The sequence below is a fragment of the Populus trichocarpa genome, chromosome 5, assembly GCF_000002775.5.
Source record: "Populus trichocarpa isolate Nisqually-1 chromosome 5, P.trichocarpa_v4.1, whole genome shotgun sequence".
In the NCBI taxonomy this organism is placed as follows: Eukaryota; Viridiplantae; Streptophyta; class Magnoliopsida; order Malpighiales; family Salicaceae; genus Populus; species Populus trichocarpa.
The window spans coordinates 23,620,439-23,643,477 of record NC_037289.2 but is presented as its reverse complement, the minus strand read 5'-3'; the positions used below and the strand labels follow the sequence as shown (position 1 = coordinate 23,643,477).

The window sequence follows — 23,039 nt, the reverse complement described above, 5'->3', positions numbered from 1 at the left end:
CTGACAACTCAATCCTGACGCAACACTTTGTTTTGCCTTCTTATGCGTATTATTATTATTATTATTATTATTATTATATATACACACACACACTACTATAGTACTATGACAATGCTTGGTGCTTTCATGAACCTACCTCGGCCCCTTTAATCATTGCTATCAAAATGTAGCCAGAAATACCAACACCCTTTCTCTTTGTTTTGCACGTCAAGTTCCAGGACTCGTGTGGTATACGATGCAATACTAGACAGCGCAACATTTGCAGTCGTTTTTACTGAAAAAAACTCATAATCACTAGAAAAAACCTTTATAAATTACATATCAACTAAAAAACATTTTAAAATCATAAAAAAAAATCATTTAAATTTAAAAAATCTAAACGAACCGAAACTAAGTTTTTCAGATAAAAATAATACTAGTTATTTTTCAAGTAAAATAAAAAATAAAAATTATCATTATCAACATTTTCTCGTTGAATTAAAACTTTTTACACTTAGTTTTGCCATTTAAATTGTCAATTTTGTGATAATAGAGAGAATTATTATTATTTTGTTGTTTTTTCATAAATTTTTATTTTCAATCTCAAATTTAAAATTTAAAAAATAAATAGAATGAACTTTTGAACTAAAATAAAAATTTTATAAATTTGAAATAAGCCATGTATTTTATATATGCTTTACATATAAGTCTTTTTTTTAAAAAAAATAATCTTTCTACCATTATTTCAGACCTAATCTTATTTAATTATGTCATAAAAGAATTTAATTAAAAGAACATTAAAGATGAAGGTGAAAATTTCTGCAAATTTAGAATTAGTCATGTATTTTATCCCTACTTTACATTTAAGTCCTTTTTTGAATTTAGCCATGATTTTAAATTTAATTTCATCCAATTATGTTATAAAAAAAAATTAAAGTTGAAGGATAAAAATTAAAAAAAAATGATCGAAAAAAAAAAGTTGGGAAGTATTATACTATTTATATAACCAGTGAAGCAATCGTATTAAGCCCTGTTTTTTTTTTTTAGTTTTGTAGTTAATTATTTTTACGTGCCGACAAGTACATCCTTTGAATAGCTATTCATTAATTTGTAGTCAAAGTCCGAGAAAAATACATATGATCTATCAAAACCAAACAATAGTGCTCTAAACTTGTTCGTTTTTCCTGTGAGGCTGTGTGCATTTACTTCCTCCTAAATCCATGTTATTTTTGTTTTTATATTTTGAAAATGTTTTTGAAAAAAATTAAATTGTTTTTATTTTTATATTTTAAATTAATAATTGTTTAATATTTTAGATTATTTTGATGTAATAATATCAAAAATAATTTTTTTAAAAAATAAAAAATACTTTTAAATATAACAATTACCACAATTCCAAAACGCCTCTAAATCAGGCTTCGGTTTCGAAATCTTATCCAAGATTTATGTCTGATACAAAGAATACTGTTCAAGTCACATCGCTCTATAAACGAGTTAAAGACGACAGAGTCTAGCTCATATATATATATATATATATATATATATATATAGTAGACAAATCACAATCGAGAAATTAGTATTAGTTGCAAATCGTAAATGTTTCGAGCAGTAACCGACATAGCATAGTTTGATGAAATAAACTTTGACCTGAATGGTTTTTTTCTTAAAATAATATCATAGTCAATTACTTATATATTTACATGTCAAAAATCTCCCATCGCTTCTGAGAGGAGGTGTTTGATATAATTAATTTTTATTTCTGTTTTTAAATATTTTTTTAAAATATTTTTGGTTTGAAAAATTATTAAATTATTTATTTAAAAAAAAAACTATATTAAAAAATACTTTACACTAAAATCTCAAACAGCATGAAGATGGAATTAAAATGCCATGTAAATATAGCATTGATATTAGACAAAAATAGGTTGGATTGGAAGAACATGTCTCCTTATCTTTTTTTCATTTTAAAATGACAGTTTCATTAAAAATCTGTCCTAAAAACATATCTATTTTTATACTTTTGTTTACGTTTCCACGACAAAATATGTTTTATATATATATAAAGATAATAACCAATCATAACTAAAAAATAAACAATTTGCCCCGGTGGTTTCGTTTTCTTTTCTTTTCTAATTGTTTTTGGTGATATGAAACTAACTGGCCTCATATACCTTGCCAGTGAGGATTAAATATTTTTTTGTAAAAAGACATACGCGATTGTCTGGTTGAAAGGTGACTGTGAAGCTGATTTGATGAACTATAAAAAACGAGAAAGTGAGATTTTTGCGTATTTTATTTCACCTCTCAATAAATAAGCCATTCTTAGGAGCCGTGCTTTTCTTTTATTATTAAAAACTATTGTCCAAAATGTACCTTAATCCCATCCTAAATCACTCGCCTAGGAACAATTATTAAAGCACCTTCACTATCTAACTAATTCCCATGGTGGTCCATTACTATCTCGAAGAAAAACAAACCGGTAACATGAAAGATATAGCTGAATTAGTTAGATTTTCTTAAAAAATTATCAGGTTGAGTCTTTTAAATTTCAGAAATACTAGAAATTTACATGATTATTAATTTTAGGATAATGAGAGATTAATCGAGGTATATGTAAGTTGATCCGGATATCTATAATTAATAAATAAATAAAAACACATTTGTGCATGATATTCGAGGCTCCTACCAAATTAATGTAATTCGTGCGTGCTGGCATCAGGTGCATGAACACAGTACACCTGTGTTCCATGATCTCGAACAGCTGGAGGGAGTCACTCTGGGGAGGTTCTTAAAAGAAGCTTTCAAGTGCATAGGTGATAGCTGCCTGTCATTTCTTTATATTTCTTTCATAAATAGAATCGGTAAAACGAGTGAGGCTAACCAAGATTGGGCTCTCAGCTGGTCAGAAACTTAAGTTTTGTGCTGGTTAAATTAAAACCTAGCTATGACCTCCCATGGACGTCGATAGTTTGGCTCCATTCAGCACGGGACAGCTTCTCTTTCAGGAGTACAGATTTTTGCTAGGGCACCCAAAAGATTGGACTTCAACAAAAGAACCGGGAGTTTGGCACGAGACCATAATGATGACATAGATTGACGCACGGCTTGTTATGTGATTTCAAATTAGGTCTAAAAAAATATCGTTTAATAATTTTTTTTTCATATTTTTTCTTTAAATTTTTCTTTAGTTTAGATTCTATTAATTAGATCTATTTTAATTAACGATTATTTGAACAAGTTTATATATTATTTTTCATGACAGTTAAAAATTATTAACATTCAAAATTTATCAAATCATAATATTACAATTTTAAAAATTAAAAAATCTGAATTTCTTAATTTGTGATTGTGTCGGATGTTAAGCCATATATATCTCTAATTTACTCCAAATAAATCGTTTATGTGGCTGCTTCCAAGCTTTGTCTCTTCAATCCTACAGTTGTTAGTCTGCTATCTTGTGGAATTTTCAGAATAGAAATAATTATATCACAAATATATCTAAAATCACATTAAACGCGAGCCTCTCGATTATTTTCCTTGTTCCATTACCCATATTTTAGTCTTTCACGCATTCTCAATCTTCATCCCAGCTTTGATTTCCTTTTCACCTTTTTTGATGCTGAAAGATGTGCCACATCTCCGAGTACAATAATTGGAGAAGGCAAAAGTAGCATACACCAGCAGGGCCATTGATAGTAAGAGCATCCACTAAGGAATCACAAGAGTTCTTTCGACCCTTTCCTCGTTCATCCCAGATGATTCCGAGGGCTCTGCTCCACTCGTACGTTCCTAAAAACTCAATACTGACCGTATACTTATATACTACCTTTTTTCCCCTGCGTAAAATAGGAATAATACTTCGAGAATATTTGATCCTTCCATAAACCTACCTCGGCCTCTTTATTCATTACTACCATCATATGGCTATAAATACCAAGGCCCTTTCTCTTTGGTTTGCACGCCAAGGTTTAAGGTTTCAATTTGAGACAGTGAGCTCCGTTGCAGTACTTGTGTTCTCTAGCAATGGCTATGATCACCAAGTTTCTGATTGCTTTACTTTTCTTCTCTCTTCTTGTTCTCCATCTTGCCGAGGCTGATCATGATACAGTAGTGTTTCACTTCAAATTATCTTTTCTTTTCTTTCTTGTTTTTCCCTTTAATTTTTATATTGATTGCTCACCTACGTGAAGTCTTGCTAGCTATATATCATTTATCTAAGTAATATGTTGCTTGGTATTGATGCAGGTGAACTCAAATCTGGCTGCGAGTTCCCCTCCTACGAAAATTGGTAATCTCAATCTTCATAATATAATTAACTGGCCAGGTTCAATGTTTAAAATATGATCTATCAGTTGTACCTCCCCACAATTTGTTTTTTAAAAAAACTCGGTTTAATTGCAATTATTTTTTGTTTAAACATGCAATTATGAATATTTTGATTAGTGAGAGATAAAATTGAAAACAAAAAAGAACATTAATACTTAATGATGCTCGTCTGGTTTCGTTTCTCAGATTGTGGTAGCGCTTGCGAGGCGAGGTGCCAGTTATCATCTAGGCCACGCCTGTGCAAGAGAGCATGTGGGACTTGCTGTTCAAGATGCAGCTGTGTGCCTCCAGGAACGGCCGGTAACTATGACGCTTGCCCCTGCTACGCCAGCTTGACTACCCATGGCGGCAGACGCAAGTGTCCTTGAAGCAAATCTCGAGCATCTCATGATTTAATAATATACAAGAAAATATGCTGCTCTTATATGTAAACCGGAAAATCAGGCTGCTATTATTAATTATAAAGTTTCTGTAATTTTACTCTGTTTTCTATTATCTAAAAATTGTACTTGGTTTCGATATGTAATCTCTTAAGGGGAGCGTTTTTTTTCCGTGGTTAATATTGATTTTTAAATTATTTTTTATTTACAAAATATTAAATTCATGTTTTTTGATATTTTTAAATTATTTTAAAATGTTGATATTAAAAACAAAAAGAAATATAAAAATATATTTTCAATTAAAAAATATAACAGTACTAAACATTTAATTTGATTATAGTTGAACAACCCAAAATTATGTATATAATACTCATTTTGTCTCTTCTTAAACATCAAATAAATAATACACATAATAATATATCAACATCCATTTTTATTGTGTAAATGTTGAGCAAAAATATCTTTCTAGAAATATACATATTTTTAGATGTTAAATTAGATTTGATTTAGCAAACTTGGCCAAGTCAATTTAAAATAAAATAAAATTTTAAAAATATATTATTTAAAATAAAATAGTTAACTTAGATTTATTCAATAAATTGCATATTAACTTATCAATCAAACTATCATAATTCTAAACTAGGTCAAATTCCGAATTATATCTTACATCTATATATGTTCTTCTATATAACTCAGAAGACATGTATCGTTGATGCTTGCGCTCTCTCCATTTAGATTTTGTCATTCTTGACAAATCACGACAACAACTAGCACGCCACCTTTCGTTTCCTATCTAACACGTACAACCCCCGAGAATGTGCAGCTCTTGCCTCTTGCGGCTGCAGCTAGCTAGCTAGCGGCCACAACCTATTCATCACCGTGCCTCACTCCCTTGATATAAATAAGCTGTCTTCCTCTAAAATTTGAAGTTAATCAACAAAGGGCTCTAGTTAATCTAAATCCCTGTAGTCATTGCCATCTCAAAATCATTGGTTGCTTCAATCTTCATGATTTCTCTTCTTGTTCTCCATCTCGTTGAAGCTGATCAAAACATGGTAAATCTTATGCTCTAATTATTACACCCTTCATGTTGTTCACACTTTATGTTTCTCTATTGTTTGTCCATCATATTGCATTTTGACGAGTCTTAAAATTCAAAATTTAAAATGCTTAAAAATTGATTGATGTATTGAATAATTTGCTGATTTTTTAATTTAAGTAATTAAATTTATTTTTATCTATCTAGTAATTTAATATGAAAAATCCAGAAAATTGATAACTGGTAATGAGTTGATAACCTATTCATCACTGTGTCTTCTGTAATGAATGTGGAGACTCTCTAATAGTAAAGTCAGTAACTTTATAAAAAAAAAAGTGCAATGATATTTTAGAGAAATGGACTCTGAAAATATATATGCTGAAAATATTAATAATGAAAAGATTATAAACCTTTGACTTGTAAGATTCATTGCGTATTTATAACTTATAAATCTTGTTTTTTTAAGAGAAGAGACTAAAGTATAATTTTATCATTGTGATATCTTGAGTTATATTCTACTCAAAATAATACATATTAAATCAATATAAAATATTGAGAAATGCACGTGGGTCTTAAAAAATCTTCGACGAGTGTTTGGCTCGAGCTTATTAAAAATAAAAAATAAATCCAAACTCACTGCATGAATGTTGGGTCGAGGTGCACCCCGAGCCCAAAGGGATGTTATGTTAGGTGTTATGTTTTTTATTTAAAATATATTTATTTTATATTTTTAACTTAATCATATTAAAATAGTTAATTTAACATTTTTTATATAAAAAATAGCATAAAAAACACTTTAGAGTACTATGTAATTTACCCGTCTTGTTCTGACTTACGGGATTTTCTGCCTCTAGGGCAGCCCAATTTTGGATTTTGATGGCCTTATAACGATTGCTGATAGCCTAAGCCCATGTTCTTGTGGGCATGTTGTGGACATGTTATTTACCGGCCAATTATCATCTAGGTCCAGCACCAAGAGTTTGGGCTAAATATCGAGTTAGATTAGATAATAGGGTTCAAGGAGCTGATTACCTCGAGCAAGCTTGATCCTAATGCAAAGTGGGGTGAAGACTTGAATCTTCAGCACTCTCCTTGTTTATATTTCTTTGTGATTTCAGCGTTGAAACTTGAAGGGTTTCATCAGTGAAAATGTACCGATGCATATGTAAAGACTGAAGATTTCCTTTGCCTTGGAGAAACCTCCTACCATGCGTGGAGGTTTCTCCAAGGCAAAGGAAACTTTTGATGTTCTCTTTTACTGTTCTGCAGATGTTTCTTGCGTTTTTGCTCCGCCCGTATGCTTTAAGCAGCCGTAAAAGTGACCAAAACGAATCCTGTACACTTATAGAGCGATTGACATTTATCACAGGAGCAGTTCTCTACGTACGTACGAGATGTTTTTATCAAAGTACTGTTCAGTTTTTTTTAGATTTTTTAAAAATTTTCTACATCAATAATTTAAAATCATTGCAAAATTTATAAAAATTATTAATTTAATATTTTTTAGATAAAAAAACAATTTAAAAAACAGAGTATCCCATGAAAATAAACAATCCCTGTAATCAAACCTTCAATCGATTGTTAAAAATAATCAAATACAAAGTCGTCTCTGTCGAACATATGATTCTCCTAACTTCAATCAAACTAAGTAGTCCTAATCGAACCAACAATTTTACTTTGACAAGAAACCAACCACCCCATTTATTACCGTCCTCCTTGCGAATTCTTTCATATAAATACACCTCATTAGAAGAAGAAGGTAACCTTAAAGTCGTGTCTTAAAGCAATGGCCATCTTCAAGACTCTAGCTGCTGTCCTCCTTGTAGGAATCGTCTTCAGCCTTGCTGTATCTGATATGGTAATTAAGCATTTTGAATGCCATGTCTGAGCACATGAAGCATGCTGTATGTTGCCTACAGTTTGATTTCTTGATCTCCATTCACTCCAAATATTGTCTTATGTTCCAGGTGATCAAGAGCTTGGTGGAGAGTGACCCAGCCCCGCAGATAGGTATATATATTAAATTCACTGGGTTGATTTTTTTTATAAAAAAAATCAGAGATTGATTTGATTCGACAGATTTTATTATGAATTTCTCAAATTCTTCTTGTAGACTGTGCTTCGGCTTGTGCTGTGAGGTGCCAATTGTCGTCAAGGCCAAACCTATGCCACCGAGCGTGTGGTACCTGCTGTGCTCGTTGCAACTGCGTTCCTCCGGGCACTTCTGGCAACTATGACGTGTGTCCCTGCTATGGCAACATGACAACTCACCATGGCCAGCACAAGTGCCCTTGAACAGCTTTTGGCCATCCTGCTGCCGCTTTAATACCATGGAGATTGCAATTACCTGAATAAGGATGCACAAAACAACCACGTTCATACAAAAAAACATAATAAAGAATTACTAGAACGAGGACGGGAAGATAAGCATTGAATATATTTGTGGATTTAACTTTATTTATTTATTTTTGGTATATGGTGTAGCTTTCTGTAAAAAGAAGAGGAAAAGAAAAGAAAAGGGTGGAGATACTTTTTATGCATAGAAATCATTTCCACTGCATGTTTTGAAGGGGAGAGCATAATTCAAGAAAATCCAATTACATAGTTTGTATTTTTCTTGGGCCTGGTTATATCTAGTCAGAAATTTTCCCAGCAATGATGGGGGACCATGTTAATTTATGAATGGGAATCGGCATTGTACAAGCGTGGAAGACCAATTTTATTCTTTTCCTATATTGGTCCATTGGGCCTGCAAGTTGTAAGACAAAAGTGGAGAAAAGAAAATATGGGCATATCATTTTCTTTTAAGAGAAGTTTTTTTTTTTTGAGAAAATTATGTTTATATGTGTTTTAAAAGTATATTTATTTTAAAAAAACATTAAATTTATATTTTTTAAATGATTTTTATATATAATTAAATATCAAGAGATTTTTTCTCACATTTATGATAGATTGATTCTGCGTATTTATTACTAGCTGTGTTGATTTAGGGTTTGTTTGGGATTGTTCTAATAGTTGCAGTTTAAAGTGTTTTTTATTTAGAAATGCATCAAAATAATATTTTTTTTATTTTTTAAAAATTATTTTTAAAATTAGCTCTTCAAAATCATTTGAAAATATAAAAAAATTTAATAAAAAAATAAAATTTAAAGGGTTATGATTTTAACTACATTCCTAAATGATTTTTTTAATGATTGCATCATCAAACACGAAAACAGGACGGAAAAAGGGTCTGCCCAGAGAAAAGAAAAGTTGCAGGAAAAAATTAAAAATTGACAGCATGAAAATGACAGTGAGAATACGATCAGTGGTCACAGGCTCGTGATCTTCAACAGAATGCCAAGGGCTTCTCCTTCCACTTTCTTGACACTGCTTTTCCCTCGCAATATGCTGAGAATGGAAATTCACAGATTATTTGCATTCATGAAAGTCATTGTACCAGGAAAAAAAAAAACCCTTCAAATTGGAGGCTCTCAACAATGATTTGGAATTTGATATTCTAATGCTTGGACCAAGCTAGGTGACAGGTTTGGATCTGAATTGTTTGACACAGCCTCCATTAACAACCGCACAGCTACTGATCTACGTCCCAACTCCCAACAACTCTGTGATGAAGGACCATTGTCACTGTACAAACCCTTTTTTTCTCAAAGGCCCAGAAAAATTAAATCAGTCGAGCGAGCATGCGTAGATCCAATCAGATCAAGTACAAAGTCAGATATAAATCCAATGGTAGGTCACTGAGCATCGATCAACAGGGTTTTTAGTTAATTCAAAACTAGTTAACCAATTTTATTTTTTTTTAACGTGGGTGTCCGGACCAGCTTGCGCGTACCTTGACTAATTTCACAGGCCCTGAAATTAACGACCATGTAAGCCTCCAGTGGTCATCATATGACCAACCACAGGGCTCGAACCTGAGACCACAGAAAGAACAAACTTCTTGATCCCAAGCTTTTAGCATGAGCCACCACCCAAGCTTTTACCATGAGCCATGTAGTTAACCACTCTTTGACTTTACAATGTGTGTATATTGCACGTTAACTTTCTATTCGCTAGCCAGTAACCCCTAGCTCGGGTAATCAAAGCGTTATTTGCATCAACTGTTACTGTATTCTTCGGAAGCCTGAGCCCCATGAAACTAAGACAAACAATATTAATTAAAATTCTATACCGTATGGGTTGAATTGGTTATATAATTTTTTTCTTTTGATTTGGTAATTTATTTTTAATTGTAATTATTTTATTTATATTGATTGTTTCTAACTTAATTTTATTTTAAATTTTATCTCTAATTGTTTGATGTTGTTAGTTTTTTTTTATTAAATTTAGTCTCCATTATTTTAATTATTATTATTTTGATTTTCAATCATTTTCTTGATTTATTTATTTTTCATTGATTCTATCCTTGATTATTTATTTTCATTGAATTTTTATGTCAAATTCAGTGCCAATTTTTTTAATTATTATTTTTTTAATTGATTTTTTTTCAATTTCATCCCTAAATATTTAATTTCATTTAAATTTTCCCTTCACATTTAATTTTAATTGGTTTTTATATAAATTTAGTCCTCATTCTTTTAATTGCTATTTATTTTGTTTTGTATTGTTTTTTTTATTGACTCTTCCTGAATTTCATGCCTCGATGTTTGCTTGGTCAAGAATTTTGTTTCTTTGTTTTTTCAGATTTGTTTGTAATTGGGTCACCGTAATCTCATGACCCAGGTCATAGATCTAAAAGATTAGTTCAGGTTAACTTTGATATTTTTTAAAGCATTTTTTTTATAAAAAAAATTGCCAGTATTTTTTTTCTTTGCTATTTAAGGGGCTATCCCAATTTCATTTTCTAGGTCATGTGTTTGATTTGGTCACCCGAGTTACCTGTTGGGTTTAATCGAGGTTTTTTTTTTGTTTTTTTTATATGTGTCCATCATGTTAGCAGGTGTCCATTCCTTGTATTTTTTTTGATGTGTTTGGCATTTCATAATGTTTTTTATGGTTACTGTTAACAACTTTTTTTACTTACATAAAATAGTTAATGATTTATTTAGTTAGATGATTGCATAGGCTTTTCAAATAACACTTTTAATTTTTCATGTAAAAAAGTACATTGGAGCACCCTGCATACCAGGTATATTTTTCAAGAAAAAATACAACTTGCATGTCATGTTCAAGAATTTAATGTTTTTTTATTTTTTATTTACACTTTATTTCTAGAAAAAATATTATTCCTTTTCTTTTTTCACTTAGCCTATTTATACCATTTTTTTTGTTTATTTTTTTTCTTTTATGATTTGCTTTTTAATGTTTTTTTCTTTACATTTTCATTTTTAGGAATTTATTGACATACTAGGAAAATGATGTTTCACTGTAGCGATTGCAATATTGTTTTTTTTCGACTACGTTAAAAATTAATTTGAAATCTTACATATCTTTATTAATACATATAATTTTTATTACATTTTATTATATGTAAATATCGATTTTATGATTCACTATTATATTTTTACTCGATGTAAAAAAATATATTAATAACAGCTACACATTAATTCTTTTGCATTGGAAAAAAAATCATTGAACCTGCAGCTAGACGAGTCGAATAAACACGTCAACACTTTGTTTTTTATATTTATTGATACAAATAACTCATATGCCTTTTGATTTATAATAAAAAAAATTAAAAATTTATATATTTATTTTTTATTTTATATAAAAAAAATTTATCAATTCTGTGACGCGATCACATAACTAAGTATCATAAACCTTCTAAGCCCCATACAAGCAAGGCCCACTTGCCATTTATTTGCTACGTTGCCCTATAACACTGGACATCTGCAATCTCGTCACTGTATCATTTAACCGCACCCATGTCCAGCCTATCAGATAATGCAACTACTAACTACTATGCCATGCCTATGTGCCTTTATCAACTACCGCTGCTCTTTTTTTTTTCTTTTCTTTTTTTAATTGTCTCCAAGGTAACGCTAATATAATAAAATAAAATAAAATCAATACACCATGTTTGTAGGTGGCCTTTTAAATTCGCCATCAGATTTCAGGGCTCAATACTGGCCGGATAGACGATGGAAACCACCAAGCTATAGGATGGCAGGAGCCAAGGGAATTTACAGTGGAGCGGTGAAATGCGTAGAGATTGAGAAGAACACCACCGATTATATATTTTGCTCGACTCACACTGACACTGAAAAACAAAAGTTATGAGAGCGAATGAGATTAGAATCATTGGTAGTTATAGCCGTAAATGATGAATACTGGGATCCCACTCGCCGGATTTCTACAAAAAAAAAAAAAAAACAATTGAGTTAATCATGTTTGACCGAGTTGAGATGGTCATCTGAATTATTCAAGAGCAGATTCAATTACGAATTATCACTAAAATTAAATAAAAAACTATGCAATTAAGTATAACTTTAAAAGGCCCCAGTATTTTACTATGCAAGGTTCAATTGTTCATCATTTTACAAATTGTTGTGGATGAGTTGTGTAATTTCTTTTTATTTTTTTAATTTGATTCTCAATTTTTTTTCTAGCGATTTAGTTCTAACTGAAGACCAATTAATTTTGATTTGTTCTAAGGATTGAGATTACAAGAAGAGAGATCGAAATGAAAAAACGTCAAACTTGCAAGGTGTGTCACGAGTTTCACAAAATATGCACATCGGTACTTGAACTTCAACAATCACATAAATTATACAACTTCGGTACCTCAATATTTTTCCAATCTAATTTTGATAAACTTTTTTATTTTTTTTTTCATCCCTAATTGAGAAAGGAGAGAGAGATCACCAGATTTCAGCTGTAGAGAAAGAAAAGTATTATTGACAATGATTTAGATCACAAAAATAGATGATATTTGTGTCAAATGATTTAATTTAACGATTAGAGTTCATATTAGATCTTTTGTCTAGCTTTAAAGTTCATGAAAAAACATATATGAGCTTGGGTTAATTTTTTATTTTGGGGTTATTTCAGTTTTTAAAGTGGTTTTTTGAGGTCATATATAGATTTATCACTATTATTACGATATTTTATAAGTGTTTTGTGTCATACATGAGTTGAAAATGAGTTTTTGAATAAAAAATAATTTAAGCCTCGATTTTCCGGTCATTGTGATGACTGAAATTTGAGCAAATTAGACAACGTGTCATCTGCTTCAATAGATGATGCGTCGTGTGATTTTTTTTCAAAAAAATTTGGGTCAAATCACCTAGTTGCAAGCAAAAAAATTAAAGGCCGAATCGCGCTTGCTTGCCGGGGAAGGCTTGTGCGTGGGCCCTGATAAAATAGGTTAGGCGGGCTGACTTGCCAGGCCCACCACACCTGACCTTTGTTTTTTTTTTTCAAATTTTTTTTTTCATAAAAAAATTAATTGTTTTTGATGTTTTTCTCTCTAAATATTTTTAATATATTTAAATTAGTACCTATTCTCTTTTTTATTTTGTTTGGAGAGCTTATTTTAAATAATGATTATTTCTTTAGTTATGTATTTACATTTATAGATTTTTTTTAAATTTTTCTATATATTTTTTATCTTTTGTATAGATGAATTTTATATTTTGAAAATAAAAAAATATTTTTAGATAATATTTTTAATATATGCAGCCTTGCATGGTGATTTTTCTCTTTTTATTTTATTCGATCAATTTGATTTGTGTTTCTATTTCTATTATCGTTTACTTGAATGATAAAATTATTTTAATTAATAAATTCAGCAAATATAACCAGATAAATATCCTGTCTTTTGAGATCAAATGTCTTGATCTACATATATCTTTTGAAATTTTTAAGTTTTATTTTTAGATATCGTTAATGATTTTTTACTTATTTATTCACACACATAATTCTTAATTTATTTAATTATATATATACATAATTTTTTTATTGAAACTTAAATCTTTTAAATTATAAAAACATATTAAAAAAAATCTATATATATAATTTTTTTATAAAAAATAAAAACATATAATTCGCACTACGTAAGTGGTTGAATCCTTTTGTGTGTTATGTAGTCGTTCTTATGCGAAAACAGAATTATCATCTGGGGTTATTTCTGTCATTTCAAGTTAAACTTACCAAATTAAAAGAAATGGAAGTCACGCATAATTCATGACCCGATGCCACGCTGAGACGCACAGCATCGAATCATCATCACTGCACGCATTACCATTTTCCACATCAACGTCGATTAATCGCCGATTCTAAAACACCTCCACTCCCTCGTGAGCGCTCCCTTTTTCTAGAACCCCCCGTCTTCTTTCTCTCAGTAGCGAACACGAATTCTCTCCACAGCGCGTGAATTCACCTCACGCTTCACTCCCTTCAAATTCTGTTGCGTGTGGGTCAGATCAGAAACCAGCGACTGAATTCAGGCCTTTTTAGTATCTAAAATTCGTAGAAAGGCCGATAATTTATACAGTATATTTCTTTTTCTTACAGTAGAAACAGACTGATCGCTCGTACGGACATACTGCAGTGCCACGTGTCTATTGTATTTGACCTTTTCAATAGTAACCGTTGATCGATGAATCAAAAGTCTCATTTTTCAGTGAATCAGGTGCGTTGATTATTTGATCGAGGAACCCTCAATTTAGCCCCAAACTGCTACCCTCATTATCTACCGATCCCTAAATCTTTTGATATTGTCAATATTGTCCCAAAACCAATCAAATTAAAAATTCTAGACAAGATTACCTCTTCAAGAGTCATTCAAATGAAATATTTTCATCAAAGATATCAAAATTAACCTAATCATTAATAATTTAAAAACTTTGGGGACTAAATTAAGGTTTTCCGTAGCCTTAGAGAATAAAGTTCCAGAGTGTCAGGGAGCGACAAGAAAACGATGGGGGCATATTAAATCCGATGTGGCAGACACGTGTAAGTAGCCCAAGTCTACTGATCGGACGGTTTCGGATGAGTAGAGAATAGAAACCGTTGAGATTGGGAATTACAAGAGAATTGGGAGTGTGTATAAAGGAATGCTGGAAGTAAGAGAAGACGTTTTCTCAAGTGAAGCTTTAACGAAGAGGATTTTAGTGTGCCCAAAGCTTCGATTTTCCTTCGAATTTAAAGGTTGTTACTTGTTACTCGCATTTCCCATTTCCCATTTCTTTTATGGCTTGAGTGAAAGGAGTGATGATTTTTGAAATGGAGGCTAGGTACGATATTGTGTGTAGAGTAGTGTAGGAGAGATTGGTGGCATTGATGGGCTAATGTTAATTGTAATGAAGGAGAAGTTTTAGGAGTGAGATCCACCCACTCTTTAAAATTTTCAAGAGCTTTGCCTTTTGCTTGCTCTGCTCCTTCTTTCTGCTTTGAGACTTTCTTTTGGTGTCCCATTTTTTCTCTTTCTTTGTTCTTTGTTCGTGTCTTGTGTGTGCTTTATTTCACGAAGAAGAACCTGATTCTCTAAACACGAGGAAACGAATTACTTTTCTGTTTCTTCTTCTTCTTCTTTTTATTTTTATTATTTTTATTTGGCTTTTCTTGCTTTTTGTCTCGGCTATATTTCTCTCTATCTCTTATCTTCATCTCCATCTTCTCCGAGAGAAACAGAGATCCTCTGCTCTTCAAGATAAAGAGAGACAGAGAGAAGCGGAGAGATATCTGGCTACTAAATTGATTAACTTTCTCTTTCTTTGGAACAAAAACAAAAAACCCAAATGCCATTTTTTCGGTTCTTTCAGCCTTGCATTTCGCTTACTAACTAATACACCAAAAACTCTCTCTCTCTCTCTCCCTCTCTCTCCCCTTCAGTATTCCTCTCAATAGTCAATGTTATCTAACTTGTATTTGTTCCATTGAAGAAGCTTAAATTGTGAAGAGAAAGACAGTAGCAACGATAAGAAAAGATCTGGGTTTGGCTTATTCTGGCTGGATTTTTTTGGTTTTTGAGGAAGCAGAAGTAGAGCTGCTGGTGGTGGTGGTGGTGGTGTTAGTGTGTTAAAATGATTAAAAGATGATAGAAATGGACAAGAGTAAAGACGTGAGGCCAAGAGCCAGTCGGTTCTCAAGACAACAGATTAAGCAATCTGGACACAAGCTTCTCTCTGGTGATTTCTTTTTCTAAATTTCAAATTTAATTATTTCTGGTCCCCAAGGAAAAAAAATTCATGTCTTTTACTTAAAAACAAATAAACAAAACCCCAAATGAAGATTTGTCGTTATCTGTTTTATTCATATTCTGATTTTGTGATAAGAGTTCCACTGATAATGCGTGTCTATGATTCCATGCTCTCTGCTTTGTTAGCTATTCCTAGTAGAAGTATCTGGTCTCTTATTTTTTATGATTTTTTCAAGGTTCGAATGGTGGTGACTTTGTTGTTTCTTTGGAGAAATCGAAGAGAATTAAAAGATTGAGTGCTGTTAATAATAATATTAATAAAGGGAGTTGTAGTTACGAGGTGGAGAAAGAAAAGAAGTGTGAGATGGGTGGTGGTGGTGGTTGTGAGGAGTCTGACAAAGAAGTTCAAGCACCGTCTACTTTTATTGGTGTTGTTAGTACAAGCAACAAAAGATTCAAGCTTCCCAGAAAGGTAAGTCCATTAATTATGAGTTAGTTGCTTTTCATTAATTAGTTTCCTGTTTGAAGTTTACTTTTTTTTTTGTGTACGGATTTTACTTGTTAATTTCTTTTTTTTTTCTTTTCACTAATTAGATTCCTGTTTGAATTTTACTTTTTTTTTTGCTGTACGAATTTCACTTCATAATTTCGTTTTCTTTTCTAATGTTTTGGTTGAATTCCAAAGCAGTTTTTGGATGATTGCGATGGTGTTGATCATGCAACTGTTCCAAGGAAGCTACGGTCAGGTGTGTGCTGTTTCGTTTGTCAATTCAGAAATTGAATGCTTTTTCATTTTTCTTGGTGGGGTTTTTGGCTATTTGGTTGGATGTCTGGTTTTTGATATCAAGTGTTTTTTGGTGGTGGGTATTTCTTGGAAGTTTCTTCTTTTTTTTCTTTTTTCATTTTTTTTTTCCGGATGGTTTTGTTTTGTTTTTGGCATAGTGAATTTTGGATTAGAGCTGAAGCAAAACTGGAGCTTTGTGCCTTTTCTTTTCTTTTTATGGAAGCAAGATTCTCTGTGTTGCCCTTTTTAATTCTATTTATTATGTTGATGCTTCCACTTTCATGTTGTATCGAATCTTTTCAATTAGTTTTTTATATTATTGTGTTTGGGATTTTCTTTTTGTTCTTTAATATTCTCAAGCTTGCTTTTCCGAGGGAGATACTTTCAGCTTTTTTATGAATCAGAAAAGTTTCTTTCATTTCTCTTTTCCTGAATAAGCAATAAATTAAATATCAGTTCTTCACGATTTTGGTGGCATTAATTCTGTGGATATATGACCATTTTCATTCTCAGCCATGAAGAAGCGCAATCGCGAATCTATCTCTCCACATGTTCCTGATTCAAAGAAGCTGAACCACCCTAACAGTGGAGTGGAATCTTCCAAAAGGGATGGTTTAAAGAAATCGAGACTGAATGTGGTTATATCTAGATCCCAGTTTCAGTTCTTAAGTTCCAGTTCCTTTTGCATTAAGCACTTTAATTTATATAAAGCAAAAAATGCTTTTGTAGAAACAACCAAGCCCAGACTGGTCCAGAGAACAGAGTGTCCGTGGGCCAATAACCAAAGACGAGGAAGAAGTTGTGGAGACCTTATATTCTTTGGCAGGAATGTTCACTGACAACGAAGAACCTAAAAATGACTGTAAATTGGATAATACTTCTTTGGATGCAAGTCCTTCAACATTGCAAGAGCCCAGTGAGACTAATTCCCCTGATTTTGAAGATTCTTTTTGTTATTTTTCTCCATTTTTTGTTGTTGTACTTTTTGTGTTGTAAGTATGTTGTTTATGGAATTCTGTAGCTGTAAAAGAGGACTTGAATCTAATTTCCCTCCGGAGAATTGACGAGGCTGCTGAGAAAACATTGCTTGACGAAACTCCTAGAGTTGATTATTTGAACAAGCCTGGTGCTCAAGAACGACCTTATCTGCCCACTGATAAAATCCAAGGTGAATTAGGCAGTCGTGCTACTCAAATGAATCTGCCCCCTATTTTGGCTAAACAGGAGGAGCTAAAGTCATTGTGCAATTCTATCAATCTTTTCATTGCCCCTGAGCAATACCGAAATACTCCGTATGCTTTTCTTTTTCCTTTTTCATTTGGTGGTTATGTTAAATACATTGCTTTATTTATAGCTTCAAGGCATTTGTTTATTTATTCGTTACATTTTTTGGGCTTGCAGCAAAGTGAAGCACTCCACACGGTTGGAGACCTCACTTGAGAGAAAGCCAGACATTGCATTGGGGCTGACAACAACTGTAAGTCAACTAGATCAACGGCATACAATCTGTCAATCCAAGAACAATGGTAAAACTTCTGCTCCTGGGAAATTATCATCTCATATGTACTTGAAATAGCTTTGATATTAGATTATTTTTGTCATGTTTATGACTACATTAAATAATTGATTTTTTTTTCATTTGAAGGTCCAGCATTGTGGCCAGGTTTGTCTTCAACTGTATCAAGTGGTGCATGCAATCATGGTTCTTCATCACAGTAATTTTCTTCCATGCCTTTGATCTTGTGCATTTACAGCATCCATGCCTTTGCAATTTGTCATTCAGTTTTCCCTATCTCAGATCCTCTGCCACCAAATTTCCTTCTTGGATGGATACTGCTCTTGGTGCTACCAGGCCCAATTCATTCCAGAATTGTTCGTCTATTGGAAAGGTGATGGAAGACTTGAGTCTAATGATTATTTCTCTTGCCCACATGAATTGGTTGCTCAAAACTTAATGACCGGTTTATCTTACGGACTATGACTTGTACAGGTTTCTAAAGTCAGCACCGATAAAAGATCATTGAAGAGGTCCACAACTCATGTTTACATAAGTCATCTCATTCGGGTTTTACAAATTCCAGAGAGCAAAGACAGCTTGCCACTACATCTGAATCAACCGAGGCCACAGGATATATTAAGGCAAGGTGCATTCATGACAATGAACGACTTCAATGGCAACAGGAATGGTTTGAATGGAGCTACATCTGCTAGAGCCATAATTAACATGGTCGACAAGAATTCAAATCAAGTTGAAATGGGTACTCTTCTACAGAGAACACTCCAAGATCAGCCACAGACTTCATCAGCATCTGGGGTGCACAATTCTCAGAAGCAGGTAAATTTAGCTATGTCGATTTAGCTATGGTTTAATATTTTCTAACTGGTTTTCATCAATTTGTACTCTCTTGCAGACTTTCAATTTCTTGTCCTTGTCAGCTGACGGGAGCGGCTTAGAAGCTAATAACAGTTCCAGTGGGGTTGGAAAGAGGTCTGAACAATCGGCTCAGCTGCAATTTCCTTACCTGCACTCACATTTGCAACAGCAACATTCCACACTCGTGCCTTTCCCTATGTCCCAAACATATTACTCATCCTCATCTCACCCTGATCAGCCTGCAGCAGCACAGCAGGTTTTTATCCTTGCCTCTTAGATTGCATGTATGCATTTACATTGATGACTCAACAACAAATTGAACAGATGGTTTTGAAACTCTCCCACAATTCTAGTCAATATTACATCCATTAAATGGGGATGCCGTGGAAGTGTAGTTTCAGTGAACGTAGGGAGCCAGCCAATCGGTGATCTTATTTTCAACATGATCTTATTTTTTCCTTACCCTTTTCTGAGTTATCTGTGGTCTCCAAATTCACACTAAATTCTACTACATCTATACATGATTTAGTCAAATCCTGATTGAGTTACTGAGTTGCCTTTCGAGTCATATGCCAACTTATGGCGCAATTCTTGATCTAGGCCCAGATTCAACAACCCTCCTACCTTGGCCACTTGTACTGTGGTACTCGTGCAAGTCCTACGGGCTTCACAAAGCAGCAACAGAAACAGAGCCAACAACAGCAGCAGCTGCAGCACCAACAAAACCGGCTTTGGGCAGCTCAGTTAGCAGCAGCTCAATATAGGACTCTTGGAAATTCCACTGCTATGACTCAATTTCCAAACTGGCAAAATGGAAGGCAAGACTCGCCTGCACAGATATCATTCGCCCAAACCATCATCCCTACTTCGTCATCTCAAGAAGCAATTGGTCCCAAGCACGCTCAAATCTCTCAGCAGCAGCAGCTTATGACCATTACTACATTGCCTCATGCTAGGGTCAGAAGACAAGACCACCATCTCTCTTCTGTTTATGAAGAAACTGGAGGTGGGTTTCGAACTGGTGGTGCACTGCCATTGCAATTACTCTGTAACGAGAGCCTATGAAATGGGAATGGGATGGCTGAAGGCTGTTGTCTATCAGATGAGCAGTGAGATAATTTTATTCTGTGTGTTAATACCTGTGATTCCTCGGCACCATCAAATGGGGAATGAACATCAAAGTTATCCTTGGGTGTTAAATTGAAATGGGGAGGACAGCAGGCAGGGGAGGTTAGCTGATAAAGTGGTGACGACGTTTAGTACTGTCGCCTTTTCACAAGTACATGTAGTACATCTCGATCATTTTCAAAGAAAATTTAAATAGAAGGGAAATTGTAGAATGTCGTTGTCTCTTTTGAGTACCCTCAATCCTGTAAGCTAGCTTATGGTTTTTGCTTATTACCGCGGTTTTTTTTTTAGATTGATAAAATAATATAGTTTGAAAAATAATTAGTACATGTAATTAGAAAACTCAACATTCAAATTACTTACTTTTGGTGATTTTTTTTTAATGCTGTTCTTCAATTCATATCGTTCATATATGATACAAATAATGTTATAATCAAAGCTTTAATTTACTTCCAGGATTTTTATTTTTTTCTTTTTATTTTAATATTTGTGCTAAATTTCATAATTGTTTTTTGAAATGTTATATTTTTTAACCACGATATACTATTTTATCAATTTTTTTCAAACTATATTATTTTACCATTAAAAAAAACCTAGTTCTAATTTTCTAAAAATATCTCGAGCTTATAGGGACTGGGCATGCTGTCAGAGAGCATTTATTCCTATTTAGAATTCAGGATTTAACTTTTTCATAATGTTGTGTTTGCTAGATTATTGGCAGGCCAAGAAAGCTGTGCTATTGCTTTGGTAAATTCATTATCAAACTTCTCAGCTATCCATTACTTCCTCGTTTTCCTGAGCACTGTTGGGCAATTGCCACAGCTTTAGGCTCCTAAATCTCTGGCATCTACTTGAAATAAAAGTACAATTTGAACGAGTTTAACGAGTTACAGGAGATGACGATTGCAAATTGTTTATAGACATCCAGAATGTTATAAGAAAGAACATGAGATGAACACCCCAGTAACCTCACACAAACTCACTCCATAAAGGCAGAGTGAGACACAGAGGCAATGGAAAACGAAGGATAAAAGAAGCAATTTCTGTCTAAAATCTGTAATGTTACAAGGTGAGAACTGGCTTGTGCAAAATGGGTAAAGAAATAACAGCTGAACAATAAAGAACAAGGCAAACAAACACAGGAGGGAAAAAATGGAAGACCAAATTGACACTCATAAACACTCTTCACTGCAGAACAGATGCTTACTCCAGCTTCTCCAGCTCTCCCATTCTCTCTATGATTGCCTGCACATTACAAATGAAGTGTTAGTTGCATGTTTGAAGACCATGCACTCTATACATGTCAGTGTGAAATGGGCAAAAACTTGTTTCCCTATGAGCTGGATATGCCAGGAAGAAATAAAACTCCAGAAAACACTCACCCTCTTGCTTGTTTCTTGAAGCTCCCCGGCAAGAATGAATTCATCAAGTATCAGATAAACCTTGGAGGAAACAGAAAATCAAACAAAGCAGTATATCAGAAAAACAGCAGCAAAGAACACATTACTCAATAGCAACACGCACACGCATGCAAGCGTGTGCATGTGAGGGGAATCATCAGAACCAATATGAGGCCTGTGAAATCCTTTTGAGGGACTCGTGATATAAGTAATTGATCTGGTAACTTGACCAGAAGGCAATGATCACAAGCAGGAAAAGGAAACATCAATTATGCATGCAACGCACACAGAATTTCAAGAGGCAAGACGACCATGGTTGAAGTCAAAGTATCAAAACAACAAAAAAGAAAAATTGCAGCAGTGACAAACCTTGTGAAAGTTAAACACCAAATCTAGCTCGCACACATTGCTAAAGAAATGATCCAATATCTCCACAAATAAATGAATGCACTCCAAATAAGCCAGTTCATTATCCGTTATGTCGACACACAGTGCGAAAAACAATCCAGCATACCGCCTGTATATGACCTTGTGTGTCCGAAACTGCAACCAAAACATTCCTTAGGTAAAACTAAAACAACCATTCCATTACTAACTGTGGGAAAAGCAATCAAACGTTCAATTCTTAATGGCTTTCATTAATGAAAAACCTCAGCACATCTAGTCAAATCAATTGGATTAAAGCTTGTTTAAGCACAGGCTTCCGTTTCACAATTAGCTTCTTCTCTTTATCAAATATTTTGCTCAAATATTGAAAAGGAATCAGAAATCACTTACCTCAACAAAATTCGTGAATTTGGGATCTCTATTAACAACCAATCGATGAACCTGTAAATTATTTTTAAAAAAAATCATAAAAAAAACCTAAAACAAATAAAACAAAAGGAAAAGAGTATGAATAAGATCATAACCTCGTATTCGACCTTGTGCTTCTCGGAATCCTCGAGAGGAACATAGTATTTGGCGAGACGAGTCTTGCCTTGTCTATTTTGCAGCAGTATAAACCGGATCTGCCAAGTCAAAAACCAGTCATAAACATGATATCAAGCATAAATGCATTAACAAGATAATTGAAAACAGTACCATTGTTAGAAGGATCGAAAGAGGAATTAACGAAGAAATTCCACGAATTATTATTTGCAGAGAGCGAATCTAGAGAGGGATGAGAGCAGAAATGTTTGATTTTTCTCGTGAATTTCTTTCGTCTTCGCAGGGAGTCTCCGAGGTTGAATAGATGCCTCAGGAAAGGAGGCGAGAGTGAGAGATCTAGCGTGTAACTACATCATACAGATAAGTCGTCTGATACTTGACGTCTAATTTTCTTTCTCGATGATGTATTTCCTAATTTTGTCCCTTTGTGTTCATATGATTAATTTGCGGCTATCGTGATGTTCACACATAAAGTTGGTATAAGTGTTTCACACGTACATGAATGAGCCGAGCCTGATGTTAGCCGTTTCGCTGTGTTTGTCAAACGAAACGCAGACAGCTTGCCTTTTTGTTTTCTAAGAAAGTAAATTCCAATATTATAATTTTCAGAATTTA

The 23,039-nt window shown here is 33.2% G+C and overlaps 4 protein-coding genes across 5 annotated transcripts; 3 read left to right on the top strand and 1 right to left on the bottom strand.

Annotated features, from left to right (window-relative positions):
* Window positions 1–3,843: 3,843 nt before the first annotated feature.
* On the top strand, window positions 3,844–4,865 carry LOC7493965 (gibberellin-regulated protein 1). Its single transcript, XM_002307684.4, has 3 exons — window positions 3,844–4,086; window positions 4,225–4,267; window positions 4,492–4,865. The coding sequence occupies exons 1-3, from the start codon at window positions 4,003–4,005 to the stop codon at window positions 4,671–4,673; spliced, it is 309 nt and encodes a 102-aa protein (XP_002307720.1). The 5' UTR covers window positions 3,844–4,002; the 3' UTR covers window positions 4,674–4,865.
* Window positions 4,866–7,398: 2,533 nt separating this feature from the next.
* Window positions 7,399–8,427, top strand: LOC7493964 (gibberellin-regulated protein 11). Its single transcript, XM_002307683.4, has 3 exons — window positions 7,399–7,582; window positions 7,692–7,734; window positions 7,838–8,427. Exons 1-3 carry the CDS (start codon window positions 7,511–7,513, stop codon window positions 8,017–8,019), a joined length of 297 nt encoding a protein of 98 aa, XP_002307719.1. The 5' UTR covers window positions 7,399–7,510; the 3' UTR covers window positions 8,020–8,427.
* A 6,319-nt stretch (window positions 8,428–14,746) lies between these two features.
* Window positions 14,747–20,477, top strand: LOC7493963 (uncharacterized). 2 transcript variants are annotated; one of them, XM_002307682.4, is made up of 12 exons: window positions 14,747–15,797; window positions 16,045–16,280; window positions 16,497–16,554; window positions 17,106–17,227; window positions 17,322–17,508; window positions 17,614–17,884; window positions 17,994–18,118; window positions 18,238–18,307; window positions 18,391–18,481; window positions 18,583–18,927; window positions 19,004–19,222; window positions 19,567–20,477. In XM_002307682.4, the coding sequence occupies exons 1-12, from the start codon at window positions 15,704–15,706 to the stop codon at window positions 20,029–20,031; spliced, it is 2,283 nt and encodes a 760-aa protein (XP_002307718.2). In that variant the 5' UTR covers window positions 14,747–15,703; the 3' UTR covers window positions 20,032–20,477. The 2 variants fall into 2 exon arrangements, with proteins under 2 accessions (XP_002307718.2, XP_024456250.1); XM_024600482.2 differs by having other exon boundaries at window positions 17,106–17,230.
* Window positions 20,478–20,981: 504 nt separating this feature from the next.
* Window positions 20,982–22,812, bottom strand: LOC7477670 (AP-2 complex subunit sigma). The gene is made up of 6 exons (XM_002306889.4): window positions 22,578–22,812; window positions 22,406–22,504; window positions 22,272–22,322; window positions 21,864–22,037; window positions 21,477–21,536; window positions 20,982–21,339 (listed from the first exon to the last, which is right to left on the bottom strand). Exons 1-6 carry the CDS (start codon window positions 22,578–22,580, stop codon window positions 21,298–21,300), a joined length of 429 nt encoding a protein of 142 aa, XP_002306925.1. The 5' UTR covers window positions 22,581–22,812; the 3' UTR covers window positions 20,982–21,297.
* Between the last annotated feature and the right edge of the window lie 227 nt (window positions 22,813–23,039).

What these genes read in the sequence shown, in the direction of transcription:
- LOC7493965 (XM_002307684.4), top strand. Translation starts at nt 4,003, where the DNA reads ATGGCTATGATCACCAAGTTTCTGATTGCTTTACTTTTCTTCTCTCTT. An exon ending in CCGAGGCTGATCATGATACA is followed by an intron (nt 4,087 to 4,224) that starts GTAGTGTTTCAC and finishes GTATTGATGCAG; the next exon opens with GTGAACTCAAATCTGGCTGC. An exon ending in TTCCCCTCCTACGAAAATTG is followed by an intron (nt 4,268 to 4,491) that starts GTAATCTCAATC and finishes TTCGTTTCTCAG; the next exon opens with ATTGTGGTAGCGCTTGCGAG.
- LOC7493964 (XM_002307683.4), top strand. Translation starts at nt 7,511, where the DNA reads ATGGCCATCTTCAAGACTCTAGCTGCTGTCCTCCTTGTAGGAATCGTC. An exon ending in GCCTTGCTGTATCTGATATG is followed by an intron (nt 7,583 to 7,691) that starts GTAATTAAGCAT and finishes CTTATGTTCCAG; the next exon opens with GTGATCAAGAGCTTGGTGGA. An exon ending in TGACCCAGCCCCGCAGATAG is followed by an intron (nt 7,735 to 7,837) that starts GTATATATATTA and finishes TTCTTCTTGTAG; the next exon opens with ACTGTGCTTCGGCTTGTGCT.
- LOC7493963 (XM_024600482.2), top strand. Translation starts at nt 15,704, where the DNA reads ATGATAGAAATGGACAAGAGTAAAGACGTGAGGCCAAGAGCCAGTCGG. An exon ending in ATTGTTCGTCTATTGGAAAG is followed by an intron (nt 18,482 to 18,582) that starts GTGATGGAAGAC and finishes TGACTTGTACAG; the next exon opens with GTTTCTAAAGTCAGCACCGA. An exon ending in TGCACAATTCTCAGAAGCAG is followed by an intron (nt 18,928 to 19,003) that starts GTAAATTTAGCT and finishes ACTCTCTTGCAG; the next exon opens with ACTTTCAATTTCTTGTCCTT.
- LOC7477670 (XM_002306889.4), bottom strand. An exon ending in AATTCACGAATTTTGTTGAG is followed by an intron (nt 22,038 to 22,271) that starts GTAAGTGATTTC and finishes TTTTGGTTGCAG; the next exon opens with TTTCGGACACACAAGGTCAT. An exon ending in TTCAAGAAACAAGCAAGAGG is followed by an intron (nt 21,340 to 21,476) that starts GTGAGTGTTTTC and finishes TGTAATGTGCAG; the next exon opens with GCAATCATAGAGAGAATGGG.